This window comes from Cyprinus carpio, chromosome A7, assembly GCF_018340385.1.
Source record: "Cyprinus carpio isolate SPL01 chromosome A7, ASM1834038v1, whole genome shotgun sequence".
Lineage (NCBI taxonomy): Eukaryota > Metazoa > Chordata > Actinopteri > Cypriniformes > Cyprinidae > Cyprinus > Cyprinus carpio.
Window position 1 is genome coordinate 21,605,981 of NC_056578.1, and position 18,676 is coordinate 21,624,656.

An 18,676-nucleotide genomic window follows, 5' to 3' on the forward strand; every position below is an offset into this window, starting at 1 on the left:
GCTTTCGTCTGAAAGAAGAAAGTCATATACACTTAGGATGCCTCGGGGGTGAGTAAAACACAGCCTAATTTTCATTTTTGGGTGAACTAACCCTTTAATAAAGAAATATTGCCTGTCTGTCTCACTAAACTTAGAATAACTTGTGAAATCTGCATAGAGATAATTTTATGCATTTTAACTAATATTAATTGTATTAAATATTTACTTTTGTTCTGAATCTCTGTTTGATGCTGATTTTGGGTGAGTGACTTGCACTACACTCTATAACATCTGCTATCTCTATTTCTCTTCCTTACCTGACTTACCCCTCTCTCTCCTCCCTGCAGTCAGACAGTTGTGACAGGCTGCTTCTCTCTGAATGATGTTACTGAGATGCCAAATGGGAGAGAGAATGGCAATTATGTCAAACTGCGTAGAAACATGTGTCTGTGTGCACCAGTGCCGACCCACCTCACTGCACCTGATCACTCTAAATAACTCTGAACACAGGTATTCTGTGCCAGTGGCAGCCAGCGAAAGAGACAGAACCCTATCCTGCGGGTTTGTTTTCCTACCTCTCCCTTTATTTTCTTTCCCTTTGTATTGTGTTTTGTTTTTTCTTTCCCCCTACGGCTCTTCAGTCCGCAGCCTTGAACTATCAGAATAAATAACCCACAGTGTTTCGATTTTTGAGAAGCTTTTAAAGTGTTGTAAGAGATAGGACTGCATTGATACACCATTATATGTTTGATTATATGTGTGTGTACACTCAAACGTTACATACAGTCTCTCAGTACAGAGACAACAGTATCCAGTGCTGAAAATTTAAAAATAGCAACCTGCAAATACATAGTTATGCTCCAACCACAAAATGGAACAGTGGACTAAATGAGATCTAGAGCAGATTGTAGGAACATTTCACAAGAGAGAAACACCAAGTAAAGCAAATGACAGAAGATTTATTTTCCCTTAAGTAAGTAAAGTAAGAACAATAAAGAGAGAGAGAAAGAAAGAAAGAAAGAAAGAAAGAAAGAAAGAAAGAAAGAAAGAAAGAAAGAAAGAAAGAAAGAAAGAAAGAAAGAATACTATAGAAAGTAAGTAGTTTGGCAGTGGTTTGCCAGTAGGGCACCATATGTGGAGGTTTGTTTTCATAGAAAACAATCTTAGTACTAGTTTTACTGCAGATCCACAGGCTGACAGCACTTCCTGGCACTCACCCAGTAACATGCAGGCTTTAGGATTTGTTCATTTCTGCTACTTATTATTTGGTGGGAGTGTGACAGAATTGTTACCGAGGTTTTGAAGACCAGAACCACTTCTTAGGACTGAATAATTGCTACCATGCAACAACACAGAAGAAGAAAAATAGTAAAGTTTGGAAAGTTTGGTGTGCGGTTTAAGGAACTAAGTGACTAAAGGAAAATGTTTGAAAAAGAAAATAATGTGTGTGTGTGTGTGTGTGTGTGTGTGTGTGTGTGTGTGTGTGTGTGTGTGTGTGTGTGTGTGTGTGTGTGTGTGTGTGTGTGTGTGTGTGTGTGTGAGAGAGAGAGAAGGAGAGGGAGAGAAGGGGGGAGGTTCTTTTCCTAAATCTTGGCTAACATCCAGCGGAAGGTAATCTGTGTTTCTAACCCTCTCCCTCTTCAAGACATATGAATGAATGAATGAATGAATGATGCAATTATATAGTGCTTTATTGTGTATTTCTGTACACCCAAAGCACTTTACAATCATGTGGGGGGGGGGGGGTCTCTCCTCAACCACCACCAGTGTGCAGCATCCATCTGGATGATGCAACGGCAGTCACGGGACAACGGCGCCAGTGCGCTCACCACACACCAGCTACAGGTGGAGAGGAGAGAGAGAGCCAATCAAGTGGATGGGGATTATTAGGAGGCCATGATTGACAAGGGTCAGTGGAGGGAATTTGGCCAGGACGCATGTCTACTCTTTTACTAGAAGTGCCATGGGATTTTTAATGACCACAGAGAGTCAGGGCCTCGGTTTAACATCTCATCCAAAGGACGGATGAAGACTCAAGAAAATTAAATGGTTGAGATTGTACTCTAGAAGTAAATCACATAGTATGAAATAGATTTAAATAACATAGTATGAAATAGATTATTTGCTAACTGCATTGAAAATGAAATTAAATGGCATAGAAACAATTTTCACTCAGAAGTCGCTAGTAAATTTCACAAATAATAAAAAAAAAAATAGCAAGAAACATTGAATTAAACATAACATTTTGTGGTAGAAAAACTGAAATAGTATTTTCTTGCAATATGTACTTTAACTTTGAAAGATTCAGATAATCGTGGTGGCTTTGTTACCTTTTTGTACTTTTTTTTTTAACTCTTACAAAATATTGTCATAAAAAATGATTTCCAAAGGCACCAGTTATTTCTGACACCCTGAGTCATGGTTTTTCTTTTTTTTTTTTACAATGAGTGGACATGGTACATGGTGTGTTCCTGTCTTCAGATTTATATCTTTTCAATATTATTTCAACATAGCTTTGATGTAATGATGTCATGTCATATTAGGCTGTAAATTGTGCAAATTGCTGGAAGTGATGAGTTTTCAATTCATTTATATTCCACATCAGTGAGTGTGAGGCTGTGTGTGTCAGATACATGCAGGACACATTTTCATTCTCTGCAGTTTGAGGTTTATTTATTTATTTATTTACTGCCCATTTGACATTCAGGCCTGAGCCAGTTGTCATCATCTTTCCCTGATTAATTTACATTAATGCATCTTACATTCATAAAGCCAAGATTTCATTGCTGATAATATCCACTAAAATGGCCTTGTTTTTTTTAAAAAAAAATCCAGAGTTTGTATTCCATATCAATGGTATGGTTTGGAATCCAGAGTTTGTATTCCATATCAATTTTAGAACAAGACTAATGAGATATCACTTTAGGCTTTTGATTGATAGTGAATGTGGTCTATAAGAGCCAACTGTTCCCCTAGAGTAGATTATGAGCATCACTGACTGCAATGCTTTCTGAGCACTGGCCCAGTTCTCACAGTCCTGCACAGTGAGGCTGCAGTGTAAAATAAACACAAGGTCATTTGAAAGGATTTATGACATGTTTATGGGGCAACAGAATTCACATCCCTACTTCTTCTACTTCTACTGTTGGGCTAACCTAAAAGCTGCCACATTTTACATTCCCATTTCCCTTCTTATCTGATTTCCAAAAACACTCAGAGCCAAGATGAGTGTAAAAACACAAACACACATACACACAAATCTTTGAAAGCAAAATAACAAATAAATCTTGTAAATGATCTATCATCATTTAACTCTCTTCTTGTGACAGTATCACATAAGTAAAGAATAAGGAAGGGATGGAATCCAAGTTAAAGGCAACAGAGAGAAAGACAGTCATGGCAGAATGAAACATGTCATTATATGCTGATAGAAAGGCACACTGAGGCATATAATGTAATTACTTCCCAACTTTCACAGTGTGTCAATCACGCCACTATCTGCTTATGCTTTAATGGGATATTGAAATGTCCTCTCAGCTGAGAGGCAATGAAGGCTCCTGCTAATTAGTATGAACGAGGAGCGTTAAAATGAGTAATGCTGTGGAGGACAGGTTTTAATTGAGAATAATATAACGCTCTATCCCTTAAATTCATCAAAGCCACACACTAATTGCTCATCAGACTAATGTTGCCACAGACCATGTTTTTATTTCCTGTACATTTTTGGACTAAGAAAGTTTATTTGCGCTAATTGATGTATGATAATTATAGTAACATTTTAGAGTAGGGTGACATTACACATAATGCAATAAAAATGTGCAATAACCTTCTATTTATTTGTTACCACTTCCATCCTAGTACATCCCTGCATCTCGTCCTATTCTATTCCATTCTATAGCACAACTGTACATACAATTGAGTTAATTCAATATTTGTCTATTTATATTTACATATGTGTATTTTTTATTCTCATCTTATTTTTATTGTCTGTGTGTTGTTGTTGTTGTTGTTGTCTCTGTGTACTGGAATCTTATTTCACTAAAACAAATTCCTTGTATGCGCAATCATACTTGGCAATAAAGCTCCTTTTGATTCTGATTCTGATACACATTTTATAAGACAGTGCTTAACAGAAATTAGGAGATAAGTATATTACTAATTAAGTAATTAGCAGTGGTGTGGTAGTGACTCCAAGTGTGTCAGTAGGTGAGCTGAAGTCTCAGGGCATTTGTCTTAGAAATGGGAGTGCTTTACTGTTTATGATTCTCAACAAGATACCACATATTTACTTGCTAGGTCTAGAAGTGGTAAGTAATTTATTATAACTATGTAATGTAACAGCGTGAGATTTTTTTAACCTTGTTAACAATGGCATAAATGGCATCTTAAGAAATGTTGCCTTAATTTGTATGGCTAAATTTGATCATTTATTCTTCGGTCTGTATGAGATCTCCCTTATGAATCATGATACTCATGACCCAGCACGGATGACAACATTGCAGCACATTATTACCTACATTTTCACAGTGCAAATAATACAACTGTAAATGCCAGAGAAGGATTAGAGAGCAAAAGAAAGATAGATTAGCAAATGGTGTAGTGAGAAAAAGAAAGCACTTTTATCTTTTATCTATCTCATCATTACTGACTGCTGTAATAGAGGCGATGGCCCTTGAGGGTTATATGTAAAATGCAAAGACTGCATATCCACACTGCATACTGCAGTATCAGCCATGATGTAGAAGGGAGGGGGTGAGGGTGGTAGAGAATCAAATCTCATGAAAACCTCATTTGTAAAGGGCAGAGTAAATGTATTCCCCTCTGATCAAATGTAGCCTCATGTTGTTATTCTTACAAACAATTAAGATTCACATGCATGAGTTAAGAAGTGCAAACACTCAAAAAGCAGCTACACCCAAGCCCATCAGGGAGCTCAGTGACATATGAGTTACCTTTTTTGATTTTTACTCAGTTCTGGGGTTTGCCCTTATAAAATAAACATTTTAAATATTTAGGCCCCTGCCTTTGGAAACAATGATATACAGTAATTTATTTATATTTATATGGAGATTTCAGCTGATTTCAAGCAATTGCAGTAAATGCATTTTAAATGTTCAGTAGATTTGCTGTTGTTGTTGTTGTTGATGTTATTATTATTGGAATTACTTTGCTCATTTATATATGTACAAACACATGCATCATTTCAGGGTTATATCACTGACCAATGGCTGCATTGATGAAAGCACATGTATCAGACTTTTCTTCTGATGGGCTTTTGGACATGATACCAGCCGAACGCTTTATTCAATGACAATTCGACTTTATTGCATTACAAAGGGGGGAGAGATCAAAGACCCCAGTGTCTGATAATGAAGACTGAAGGCCAAGCCAATTTCACAGACCCAACAGCTTGAGAATCTCACCCCTCTATATGAATCCATGTATAATGGGGGAACAAAGCTTGATATCTAAGAGGACTGTAGCTGAATCTTGAGAATATCTGTTCTATACACAACGGAGCAAAGCTGTTTTGTCAGTTTGCCAAGGTCACAGCAGAAGACACCCTTCTTTAGATTCATAGCAGATAATAATTTGGAGCTCTGGGTGGAAAAGTAATGCTGTGGGTCACATGTTTGAGACCCAGAAGACAAAAATGACACATAACATATGCAAAATGATGTGTAGGCATGCTATATGATAAATCACAAGGCAAAATACAATACACGATTGAATTTGTATGCATTGCGAAAGGGCACATATATGGTATCATTATCACATCATATCTTAGTGTGGCCTTTATAAAAATGCAGCTAAAAGATTTGCATTATGTGAAGTATTTGGCCTTGTTTTATAATAAGCACATGAGAATTGAGATATGAATATTATTGATGCCACTGATGCCTCTTCTTCTACATCCACAGCTGTTCGTTCTAATTTAGAGCACACTGCCACAATGGAGAGATCACAAGCTTAATATGAGGGGCGCATAAATAAAGATTATTAGGTTAATTAATTATTTTGCATTTATGATTCTTTTATACCTCCACATAATTACTATGGGCTGGTATAATTGAATTTGAACTTGTGCCAGAGTGGGATAATTTGTTTTCAGGTTACCAAATGGTGACAATGTTGCCGGGTGTAGAGGAAATGACATGAAGTGTGAGTGTGGCATAATTCATCTGCGCTCAGACGCTGACATCAAACCCACAGAGAGGAAATTAATTCAGTTTCCCTCCTGCCACATGGGCAAACAACATTACACACACAAATAAGTAATAACAGAGAATCAAAGATGCTCCTGCGCTCATCAGATCAGGCGCATTCATCACCACACTTATCAAACGTAATAACAACAACGTGGAATGTGGAACACCCTCCGTATCTGATCGCCTGTGTGTGTGTGTGCAGGCATATGTGTGTAGATAACATGCACGCATGTGTGTTTGTCTGTCTGTCTGTTCATGCATGTTTATTTTATGAGTGTCTGTCTGAAGGGAAGAAAGAAGGAGGAATGTAATGCATATAATGTGCATATACTGCATGGTTTTTCTTCCCCTTTGTAAAATCCTTAGGCCTTGTAGATAATTTTAAATGTGAAAGCACATCTTAATTAAATTTTTGGCTCTTTTGGGTTATATAGGATAATGCATTGTATGAGAGTGAACATTTTCAAATGAAACATTGTAAATGCAAATGCAATCATGATTGCCACTTACCTTCCAGCTGAGCCTCTGTTTTGCTGATGGAGTTACTTTCATCTATAGCTCTCTGATTTAGACCCATGGGATTGCAGAACTCATCCCATCTCATACTGCACTATACATGCGTGAATTATTATTATTATTTTCAAGAAAATAAGTTCTCAGCAACCTTTCAGCTTGTATGAATAGTTAAAAGGAAAAAAGTTTTAGTTTTAGTTTTATTTGTGTCACTAAATACAGTCTCCATTATAATTTGTTTAAAATTCAGAATTATATTTCAATCATCAAATTTGGTTTTGTCAATGCATTGTATGATTATCTGAATGTTGTAAATCCACACTGTTAGTCTAATGACATAGCTTCAATGTGAAATAAATAAATAAATAAATAAATAAACCATTTAAATTACTGTTATAAATGATCAATCATTGTAAAATGCCCCAAGTGTGTTTGTAGACTGTAGCCCCTTGTGGTCATAATTGGGAATGTTAGCCAGCTGCTTCAACAAAATATGTTTGAGTTGGCTACAGGAACATATATATGTCACATCCTCTCTCTTTCAAACTGCCCCACATTTGCCTTGCATTAGTTAAGAAATACACTTCTAATGACATTTTTCCTAAAGCTTTGCTTACCCATAAAAAGACTGTGCATAGAGCCGAGAGGAATGCTGCCTATTCACATGCAAATTATCTACCCAGGATATTCTGTTCAAACATCTTCTGTGCCTTTCAAATTCTGCTCAGTTGCACTAAGAAAAACTGCATATAGGTTGTCTTTACTTTTCAAGAAATGTTTATATTTGATAAGACCTACATAAATTATGTCTTTGTTTTAATTCATAATCAGTTTTAGTTTAATTGAACTACTTGCTTCAGATCAAAGTGCAATTTCGTGTTTCTGTTCTGTTCTTGAAAATGGGCAGAGGAGTTCCCAGCATGTGTATTTCATGTGTTTTTGTGCAAGATGAAAAAAGTAGGAGTTTTTTTTTTTTAGTGTTAAATGTCCTGTTATGTTGGGATTTACAAGAGATTTTGGGATGCTAAGTTTTGGAGTCTGTGCTTAGGTTGAGGATGAGCTAATGGGAATGAAGGCCACCATGACCTTACAGATTTTACAGCTATACCAATATAGCTGTAAAATCATGACATCAATTTGTAGGCTAACTCAGAAGGCTAATTTACCATTAGTTCCTTTGGGAACCTCCTATGGGTTTACAGAATAGTGTTTTTCTTTTATGAGTAAAATACGGTTTGTGGATAATAAGACTTTAAAAGACTTTCATATTTTGTTCTACAACATAAATCACATACAGTCGTATCCTAGTTGTGAATTCGGAAGCTGCAGTGTTTAGTAAAACTGAAAGTTGCTATATAAAACTACAGTGGTTGCCCTATTCATCAAGCTTCATGTCATTTATAGAACAAAACACATAGCCTAGAACAAAAAGTATCTTCAGGCAATACTGCATACTTTATTTAACTAATCACAAACTCATTATCCCAAAAATGCAAATTCATCCAGGTTTTAGAAGCTCAATAGTGTGAACAGTCTCTTCTTGTGCACCTCCACTAACATACACTACATATGCCTGCCTTTGTGTTTGTTAAAATGAATTATCAGCATGACAATGTGCACAAATTCTGGTAGCTAGTACTTAAACTGAAGGAAGGCTATTTTTATATCTATTTTTTTATTTTTTTAGTGTGACTTCTTACAGCTGATAAAATCACACAGTCACACGTATACCCAAAATATTTAAAAATTTTAAATTTTAAATAAATATATCCTTAAAAAATAATAGCCTACAAGTTTATTCAAAAAAACACAGTGGCATGTACAATGCATGATTACATGATTGATATATATATATATATATATATATATATATATATATACATATATATATATATATATATATATATATATATACTATATATATATATATATATATCTTTCTGGGGCTGATAGGGGAGTGGCGATGGGTGCTCGGGGAGTGGTCGCAATGAGTCCCACTGTCTCTCATACTCCTCCATCACAGCTTGATGTTGGCTGAAGTAAACAGAAGACCATTGGGTGTCCAGAGTCGCTCAAGCGCTGTAATGAATATGTGAACACCGCTTCCCAAGTTTCTTGGACTAACGCCGCCATCGGACAGTATTATTCACGTGTCTGGAGGGCTTAATTTCATTTAATTAGCCAAGCTTTGAGAGGCTAAAGTGTCTCCAGATCTCCAACTGACCGGAGATCGGCAGCTCCTAATTTAAAACGTAAAGTGTGGATTGATGGAGGCGTCTTTGAAACACAGAGAGCGGGAACAACCTTGTGTTTAAATCATCCAGCAACTGAGCTTGTCTGTGAGCGTGTTTTTGAGCGGAAAACATTATAGCGGAGTTGCTGTTTGCCGGTTTTCTTTGTGTTGCTCTTCTCCAAGCATGCTTGAACCTCGCAGCGCAGAAGCAGTTTGAACATCGCCAAACCTTCCACAACAAACCCAAAACTATGGCCAGCGATCACTGCTTATAGAAGAGGATTACTAAAACTCCTTACAACACCCTTTCTCTGTCCCCTTGAGCTGCATTAAACCCGCGTTGTTCACCGCTTCTCTCTCATTCACCGCGTCTGGATTGTTGAAGGACAAGTAAGAGAAAAATTGCGCCCTTTTCGTAGAGCAGCGCTTCGCCGAGAGGAAACATGGATGTATTTTATCCGTCTGCCGGAGGGAATTCTATTCCTGGAGACCCACAGAACCTGGATTTTTCCCACTGCCTGGGATACTACAACTATAATAAGGTGAGAGAGTCAGTTTGAAGCCCTGAGTTGAGGTTTGCAAACTAGGAGCACAAAGTTGATTCTCTCTTTTGTTCAGTAAATTTGAAATTGGGACTTTTTTTTGAGGAGCACAAAGTTTTTTTTTTTTTTTTTTTTTTTTTTTTTTTTTTTTTTTTTTTTTTTTTTTTTTTTTTTTTTTTTTTTTTTTTTTTGCGACTACATGCTTGTTTTTATCCAGTTTAAGTTATATGGTAACTTTGGAGATGTTTATTGAAAGGGTCATGATGTTTTCAGTGATTTAACTTTGTAAAGCACCATCATTCAGAGCAGGTGGAAGAGCTACTGCCAAAACATGCTTACATGTGGCAAGCCATTGTAACATTTATTCTTTAAGACTAAATACGTTTTTATGTTACTAGTACTTATTTTAAATAACTAATAAGTAATCTGATAGTGATTAACAATTTTTTTTTTCACTGGTGACTATTATACTCATTAGATACTGATTCTTACTTCTTTGCTACTTGATAATGATAAGCAACTATTTCATTGCTGCTGGTAAAAAAATGCAAATGAATGTCTCATTAGTGTGTTTTAATTGTTTCTGGTACTTATATCAGTTTTACCCATAATTATTTGTTAGAAACTAGTACCTGTTGGTGAAACGTAAACATTTTTATGAAAAGTTACAATTGTCAATCCCCCCCACCCCCACGCATTTAATATATAATAACTTGTCAGGAGGTCTGAATCATATTTTAACTCAAAATCTTACTAGTAACAATCGGAATGCATTTTAGTGTCTTTTCAGTGTCTGTTAAGAAAACTGTAGCAATTAATAGCAAAGGAAGATAGTGAAATTCATAATGACATTAGTCATTATTAGATTACTTGTTATATGAAAATAGTTATCAAGATGTAAAAATTAAAATTAAATTAAATTTATGCATTTAGCAGACACTTTTATCCAAAGCGACTTACAGTGCATTCAGGCTATCAATTTTTACCTATCATGTGTTCCCGGGGAATCGAACCCCCAACCTTGCGCTTGTTAACGCAATGCTCTACCACTTGAGCTACAGGAACACTTGTAAGGAATAAATGTTCAAATGGCTTGCCATACTCTGCTCTCGTTCTGTCCTCAGTTTCTGAGTACTTTTATTTTCCTTAAACAGTGTTGAGTCAGTCATGGATAAACATTTTTATAGAGATTTCACCCAAGAGTCAGCCCCACTCTTCCTTGTGCCATGTCGACTGTAAGTTACTTCCAGAACCCCATAGGTCTATGGATTTAGTAATGACTCTACAGAAGAGGGATTCATGCCTTCAGCAGTTAAAGAAGATTTTCAGACAAAAGGCTGTCAGTGTTACAGGACAATACATTAATTGTGCTGCCTTACAGACTCTGCTTAATATGACAGGAATGTTTTTATGTGCTCCTGGGGGAACAGTTCTGTGATTTCAGGATTTTAGCCCTCCCAGCAAATGTTGTTGTTTAGTAATGCACAGAACTATAAAATCTCATGTCACAGTGTTTTAGCCTGGCAGGTGTTCTCTGTGTTAGAGGGGCTTGACTTTAGGCAGCTCTGTCATCAGACACTACATTATTTTGACCCTATTGATAAATGGTGATGGAATTGGAAGTAAAGTGATATGTTACATGTTTTTTCCCCTGTTATTCTGTATACCAACTCAATTATATTCTGTGTAGTTAATATATTCTATAGTTTGCATGTAAAGCACAGTTTTAAATATGATCTTTGTCTTTTGTTAAGGTTTGAGTCAAAGCAAAGTTGCCTGCTCTTCAGCATTTACCACCTGCCGACATAATTATATAATGCTTGACAAACCTAAAATATCTTCAAGAGAAATTTGACCCATCCCTTCTGGCCTATACATAACTTCCTGCCTTTTTAATTAGCCTATATGATGTACATTGACAATGTTGCTGCAAAGGCCATTGATCAGAATGTACAACACTAGAACCATAACTACCTTATTAGCCATCAGTGGCAGTGTCTAGATGTTTTTAGACACTGTCCAATTGTAATTACGTCCACAGCACCCTAACATTGCTTTCAGGCGTCACATCTTTCTTAATCTCTAAAAAGTGGCAGATAAGAAAAGATACAGGATTCTGTAATGTTCTCAACCCAGAATGATCGTAATGCAGGTTCAGGTGTATCCAAAAAAAAAAAAAATCTGAACAGTTTGAAACATTGAAACTGAAACCACAGGTTTTGGAAAGGTCAGCGATCACAACTGATTTGCAAACAGCCAAAAAAGTAGGTGTGTCCAGTTGACCGTTTTAATAAATGAATCGTTTTAGTACAGTAACAGATATATGTTGGGCTGTAAGTTCTTAACCCAAACTTTAGGGTATCCAGTTAAAGGCCTGTACCCTTGAGCTATAAGGGGTCTTGATATGTGTCTGCAGTGGATTCTGGGTAATGAGTGTGGTTTGTGCAGGAGCATTGGGTTTATGAAGCAAACACATGTGGTAGCAGTCAGTGAAATGTACTAGAAAAGTGTTCCTGATGGCTTAAATAAACCAGTGCCTACATTTGCAGAATGCAATGTGATTTTATTTTTGTCTTTTTTGTAGTTTAGAGTTTTATGGAATTTTGAATGACACAGTTAAATGCTGTTTCTGTTCTGTGTTTGGTCCCATTTTGGTTTGTATCGATCAACTGTACTTAAATATCAAAGACAGATCTGTCACACTGAACTGAACTCTGTGCTCGCTTTGTAATTTAGTGAGTTAGTGGTTGTATTTATATAATGTCAGGTATGAGTAATTTGCATTCTAGGTGAATTGTATTTACTCTGATCATTTACAGATGTCTAATAGTGTAATAGAAGGAGCCTTTTTATTATGAAAAGGCATTACATTTGACTGATAATTTTCTCTGAAAACATTCAAGGCTGTTGCAAAGGAGATAGTATAATGATTACATGGATAATGAGACCACACATTTTGGCAGGGAATGTCCGTCTTTCGTTTGGTGGTTGTCAGCATTCCTAACCCTATTCACTCTCTCTCTTTCTCTCTCTATCCCCATCTGATCTCTCATGAAAAGCATCATTCAGTTATGCAAGAGATGGACGATTGTCCTGGAAATGTTTGTGTATGCATTTTGAATTGATATAAACAGATCACTTAAGAACTGCTGCAAAGTTTTGCACTCTAATTCACTCATTGTTTAAATGTAAAAGACGCATGTATGTTGTGCAAATTATACAACAAAACAAAACCATAAAAGGTTTATATAGTCAACAGTGAGGTTTTTTATTATACAAACTCTCTGCAGGGAATGACAAGTTGTGTGGGTTTAGTCAGACTGTTTATAGTACAAATCAGAGATTGTTTTGACATACTAAGTTATTGCAATTTCAAATGACATTTACTTTCCTTTGATAGCCAATCTATCAGTTTACTAAATTATCTGTCATAACAGTCAGATGTCAGTATATAGCCAAATTTTTTCAAGAACTCTCAGAAATGCATAAATTTCTTTTTTTTTTCTATCAGTTAAATCAGTGAAGAGATCACATATTGAAAGAGAAGTACAGAATGAAAGTAATTTAGTTAGTTAAATGCATATTTGCAGGAGCTGAGGTTATTATAAGGAAATACTGATGGCGACTTGAAATAATAAATTATATATATATAGTGAAATGTTACTAGTTTTTCTTAAAGGGGTCATATGATGCGATTTCAAGTTTTCCTTTCTCTTTGGAGTGTTACAAGCTCTTGGTGAATAGATAAGATCCCTAAAGTTGCAAAGACTAAAGTCTCAAATCCAAAGAGATATTCTTTATGAAAGTTAAGACTGGTCCACACCCTCCTAAAACTGCGCGTTTAAACACACCCCCACATGTCTACTTCACGATGTGGGAAGATTTTCATAACGCCGCCCAAATGTTCACGCAAAGAAAAAAGGCATAACCTTTGATTCTTGCTGTTGCCGCCAGCGCCATGTTGTGGAGACGCTGTTTCATTGTGAAAGCGAAAATACTTTGTTTGGCCTTCCAAAAGAGGACACAACTAGAAATCAGTTAAGTTAAGTTGTACTGTATTTACAACACTGTTCCAGAACAGTTTAACCCAAATATTCAGATGTGTGCAGCACATTTTATGGAGGACTGTTTCCTGATCCTGAGAGAGAAGACTACAATGCCGGCTGTTCTGACTCACAGTCTGTAAGTACGTTTACATATTTAAAGGATTTGCCACTGATGATTAAAATGTGAGTTTTGAGCAGTGTAGAGTAGCACTTGGTGACTGTCGTTTCTCCGATCACAAATGCAGACATGGTTTTATGTTTATGCGGCGCGATGCAACACAACACATAAAAAGACAATATAACTCATTATAATCTGTAATCATGTCCCCACTGGATGCAACAAATGGCTCGTTTGTAATGGGTTTTGTTGTTTTTGCCTTGTCACGCCGGTGTTCTGACCGGGACACGCATCACAGTATGGCAAGTAGGGATGGGCGATATGGGCTTAAAAATGTATCACGATAATTTCTGATATTATATGTGATAACGATATCAGGGACAATAATTTAGGGAATCCTGTTTTTTAGAGAAAAGTATTATCTTTCCTATTTTTACCCAAAATAGGATGTTGTGAGCAGTACACACGACTGTTTAATTCATACTGGAAGCCAGAGGGAGCCCTTGCGCAGAAACTCCACATATGCATAGTAGAAGTAATGCTCCAGGAAATCACTAATATGGACAGAGGTATCCATCCAGGGATCGCTGTAGCTGAATAAAACGCAGATAGAGAAATCTTGACTGAGGAAACCTGAAGACAATAAACATGCAATTGCACAAAATATATGGTCTGTGTTCTTCAAGCAATCTTGGGTATTTTTTATAAGGATAAAGTATATTTATAATGCAATGGTAATCGGCATAGCCTTTATCATTGTATATAATGCTATAAAATAGTATGATTTCTGCCTTATTCTGTGATACGAAACCACATCTGATCTAAAAAATAAGTTGTTTTAAACACTCGTCTATGTTATGAAGTTAATATGGAGAAAAAGCACGTCAATGAATTATATCTTTGTTGGACAACAGGTTTGTAAATGACTCATACACATGTAAAACTGTATTTCACACGTGCTACTGTAGTACATTTACTCAAGGCTCAGATAACGTTTTGTGGTTGTTTGAGGAGTTATTTATACATTTTGGAGATTGTAGAAGGAGCTGCTCAATCAATCTGTTATCGTTATTATCGCAGGAAGACTTTATCATTATTATCGCAGGAAGACTTATTCTTATCATGGGGAGAATTTTTACTGGTATATTGCAAACAATAAGATATTGCCATCTCTAATGGCAAGGGGCGTAACATATCCATCACATGCTTGAGGCATTCGGCCAATCACAACGCACTGGATAGCTAGTCAAACAGAGCACACCTTGCTTTTCAGACCAATGAGCTTTGTAAAAATCGATGGGTTTCAGAAAGGCATGTGGAAAATTATGTTTTTTTTGTTTTTTGTTTTTTTTTACCTTAAACTGCATAAATACATTCCATTACACCAAGTACCCAAAATAATGTTCTTTTTAGCAACATCGTATGACCCCTTTAAACTATATATCTTAAGTAACATATTGAGTAATGCTCTTAATAAAGACAGAAATGTTTCCCACATGAGTGTAGGAAATCACTTTTACACAAACTGTTTGCAGGTGCTGGCACTGATCTGATTTTCCAGGATAGGCTGTGTTTAAATACAACCTCATATAGCAGACTGTATGAACTTTAAGGACATAGATGCAGTTTCATGGTTCTGTGCTGAAGACAAAGCTTAGAGGCGACAGCAGATGGAGTTAGCAAATGATTTTGTTGACTACATTCAAGTGCATGTATTCACTTGTTAACACCCACACAGAGACTCTCATCCCCCAGGTTTATAGCTTTTCAATTCAGGCCCAGTGCTGATCCATACAGCAAGGGTTAAAATACACCTTCATACATTAAAATCTGTGTACAGTGATACAATGAATGTACACAGCAGGTGTCATTACACACATGGACAGGAAGCAGCAGAGATCTTGTTTATGAGTTTTAATCGATGTAACAAAATCCCCCTTTGTAGAGAAAGTGGATATGTGTGTTTGTAAAGATTCTTGTTTCAGATTCTTTCTGAATGGAGGATTTTTGTCAGATGTTGCTTAGTGTCAGAAATGAGAGAAGAAGAAGAAAAAAAAACTTTGTTTAATTGAAAGTATAATTATTCATAAATATATTTTGAAGAAACTTTCAAGAAAGAATGTAATACAGGTTTGGAATGACACAAGTGTGAGTAAATGATGACAGAATTTGTATTTTTCAGTGAACTATCCCTTTAAGCTGATTGACAGCTGAAGAAAATAGCAACTGTTAGCTGATATGCGAATGCTGCAAATGATATAGTTTTGCTTGCCATCTCCATTCAAGCAACATAGCATTTTGAGAGCAGAAGCAGATGGAAGTGAGCAGTGTGTCTGAAATGTTTCTCATTGCTTTTGCCAGGAATACTGATGTATTTATTGAAAGTGAAAAGCTTTAATCAGAATATGATTTCACCAGTATTATGTCCGAAATGGCAGACAGATGTGAAGGTTGTCATTTGGACTTGTGGTGTTTGTGGCAGGGTACACATAATCTGCTACTGAAGGTTCACATCTTGTACTGACACTCAACAAAACGGCTCTCCAATCACATTGTGTTGCCTTCATTTGCATCTTTGCAGAAGTACTGACTTCTCTTTTGTATTTTATTTTTTTCCTTCTTGGCTCTGATTTCTGGTTCTTTTTTTATTGAACCATTTCTTTAAGTGAACTAAGACTAAATGTGATTTCGCCTCCAGGATGAAAAGTCACTTGATGGTACTAGTCGCATATGGCAACACTGTGTAACCTACATAATGTATCTCGTTCTGTGCGTTGAAAGTATCATCATTTGGTCTAAATAGCAATGTAATTCACTTGAGTCCTTGACAGCTAACTGTAACCAATGGCCATCTCAGATGCATCAGTGACTGATGTTAGAAAGGTAACCATGCCAGTACAAGCCCCATGCAGGTTCAAGAGCTCATTTCCACTAACCCCTATCAGCAGACTCTTTAATAGTGGCTATGATTGATTTAGTAGCTGGCTGATATGATGTTATGTGCCTTGGCAAATATGTAAATTTGTAGCTGCCTGACACACACCATTAGCCAGGCCAGATCATGCTCTATAAATCATGTCTTTAATCCTCTACATGCTGCTTCCTGTAAATGCTCTTCATCTCAGTATTACCTGTGTGCCTCATCTGGTTGCTATATGTCGATTTTCTGAGTTAATGTAAATGTCTGTTTTTGCTTCTAATGAATGTGAGACATTTCTGAATGTGTTTGTTGAAATAAAGTAAAATAAGAAATGAAACCTGAGGCGATGTACTCACATATTACTATATGTTTGTGTAACTGTGTGTGAATTTAGATTGTGAGAGAGAGGGAAGGTGAGACAGAAAAAGAAAGGAATCATTGATCCCGAGCTGCTGAAAACTGTCACCAAATCTTCCCCTGAGATTGTGTTGAACAAAGGTTTGATGGCTCCTCTTCAAGACAGGAATGTGCCCCATGCTAAGGGCACAGCACATCTGACAACACATTGTGCTGATGCCAGTCAGCTATGTGGAGAGGGTTTAGCATGTCCTTCTTCTTTTGTTAAGAGCCCAGCTGAAATTCTGATTCTCATCCTGTTCCAAAATACTTCCCAAATCTTATTGTTACAAAACAAAGGGTGCCAATCTGGAATGCTGATCACACAGAAGATATTCCAGTTATGACAATGGCTTCTGATAAGAGAGAAAGGAAACTTTTCCATACATTGTTTTAGTTTGATGGGGTTACCAAACATCACTGTCATGATGAGCAAGGCAAGCCTTTGAAAATATTGCTACATTTTTCCACTTCTTTTGGGGTTATATGTGTGGAAATCATATTTAATGGTCACATTTTGGTATATTATTTATACAGAGCTGTTGATTGACATTTTGTATATTGCATGCTTATGCATGTACTTTTCTAAACTGCTGAGTTAAGTCACAATGACATAGACGTAGCAGCAGTTATTTTCTTCTGTATCATTAAGTACATCAGAGTGAAACAGACTATTAAAAAATAAAAATTGTAGGGCGGTGACTTCATAGGTTGCTGATTGTATTGAGGCAGATCTTAATGCAATAAACTGTAAAATGGGCGGAGTTTAAGCAGACCAAATGATTGGAGAATTCCTGTGTATGTCACCAGAAAGTCTGTCATTTCACAGGAGGATCGATTTTTGATACTTTATTTAAATTATTAGGTCAAAAATATGCATGGATGGATTCAATAAAACCAATAACATGCATTTAGAAACTAGAAATGAATGAATTTTTGTTTAATGTTGACTTATAAGGAGTGTGATCTGACAGGTTTCCAGCGACAAAATTTTTTCTCTCTGCGCTGAATATGAAACTGCTGTGTGACGTGACACAATGTCAGCCAATAAGATGTTTAATGTATGGTTATGTGAAATTTGGACCAATGAGGTGTCTTGTCGCTCATCATGATTGTGATTGTTTAGATAAAAACTCTGATGTACTTGTAATAGATAGCTTTTATCTCTTGTCGTTTTATCGCGTTGAGTTAGGACGCACTGTATGAGAGAACATCTGTCTGAATTTATATTGAGCTTTATATAGCCCTTCGAGTGTACTGTTTCTGAGATTATTAGGGCTGGACCAGAATATTCGAATATTCGTTCAGTGGGCTGGCATACGATTTTTTTTTTTTTTTTTTTGAGATTCGAATATTCTTTTTTTTTTTTTTTTTTTTCAAACCCCTGGCATCCCCCGCAAAACTGTTCTCATTCGCTTGAATATGAATTGCCCATGAGTGAACGTCATGAATGTCTTGATTCATTTAATCTGGAAGAGAAGACAAACTTGCCGAAGACCTCAGCTGTGTGGGAGCACTTTAACTTGAGTGAGGACAAGACAAAGGCAGTGTGCCAAATATGCAGTTTGAAACTGGCCTACCACAACAGCACATCAAGTTTGAAAAATCTACTTATTTCTGACAGTAGCCTAGTATGCCTATAGTATATTGTTGGTGTAAAAAACAAACAAAAATCAAGCTGCTTTTATCCACCATGTTAATCAGTAATTTTACACATGAT

The 18,676-nt window shown here is 36.4% G+C and overlaps 1 protein-coding gene across 1 annotated transcript in view; it reads left to right on the forward strand.

Annotated features, from left to right (window-relative positions):
• Positions 1–8,697: 8,697 nt before the first annotated feature.
• Positions 8,698–18,676, forward strand: part of LOC109084320 (TOX high mobility group box family member 3-like) — a 45,150-nt gene continuing 35,171 nt past the window's right edge. Inside the window, exon 1 of the mRNA XM_042760344.1 lies at positions 8,698–9,476. Coding sequence (XP_042616278.1) covers positions 9,378–9,476 — 99 coding nt within the window. The 5' untranslated portion in view covers positions 8,698–9,377. The remainder of the gene's footprint in view (positions 9,477–18,676) is intronic.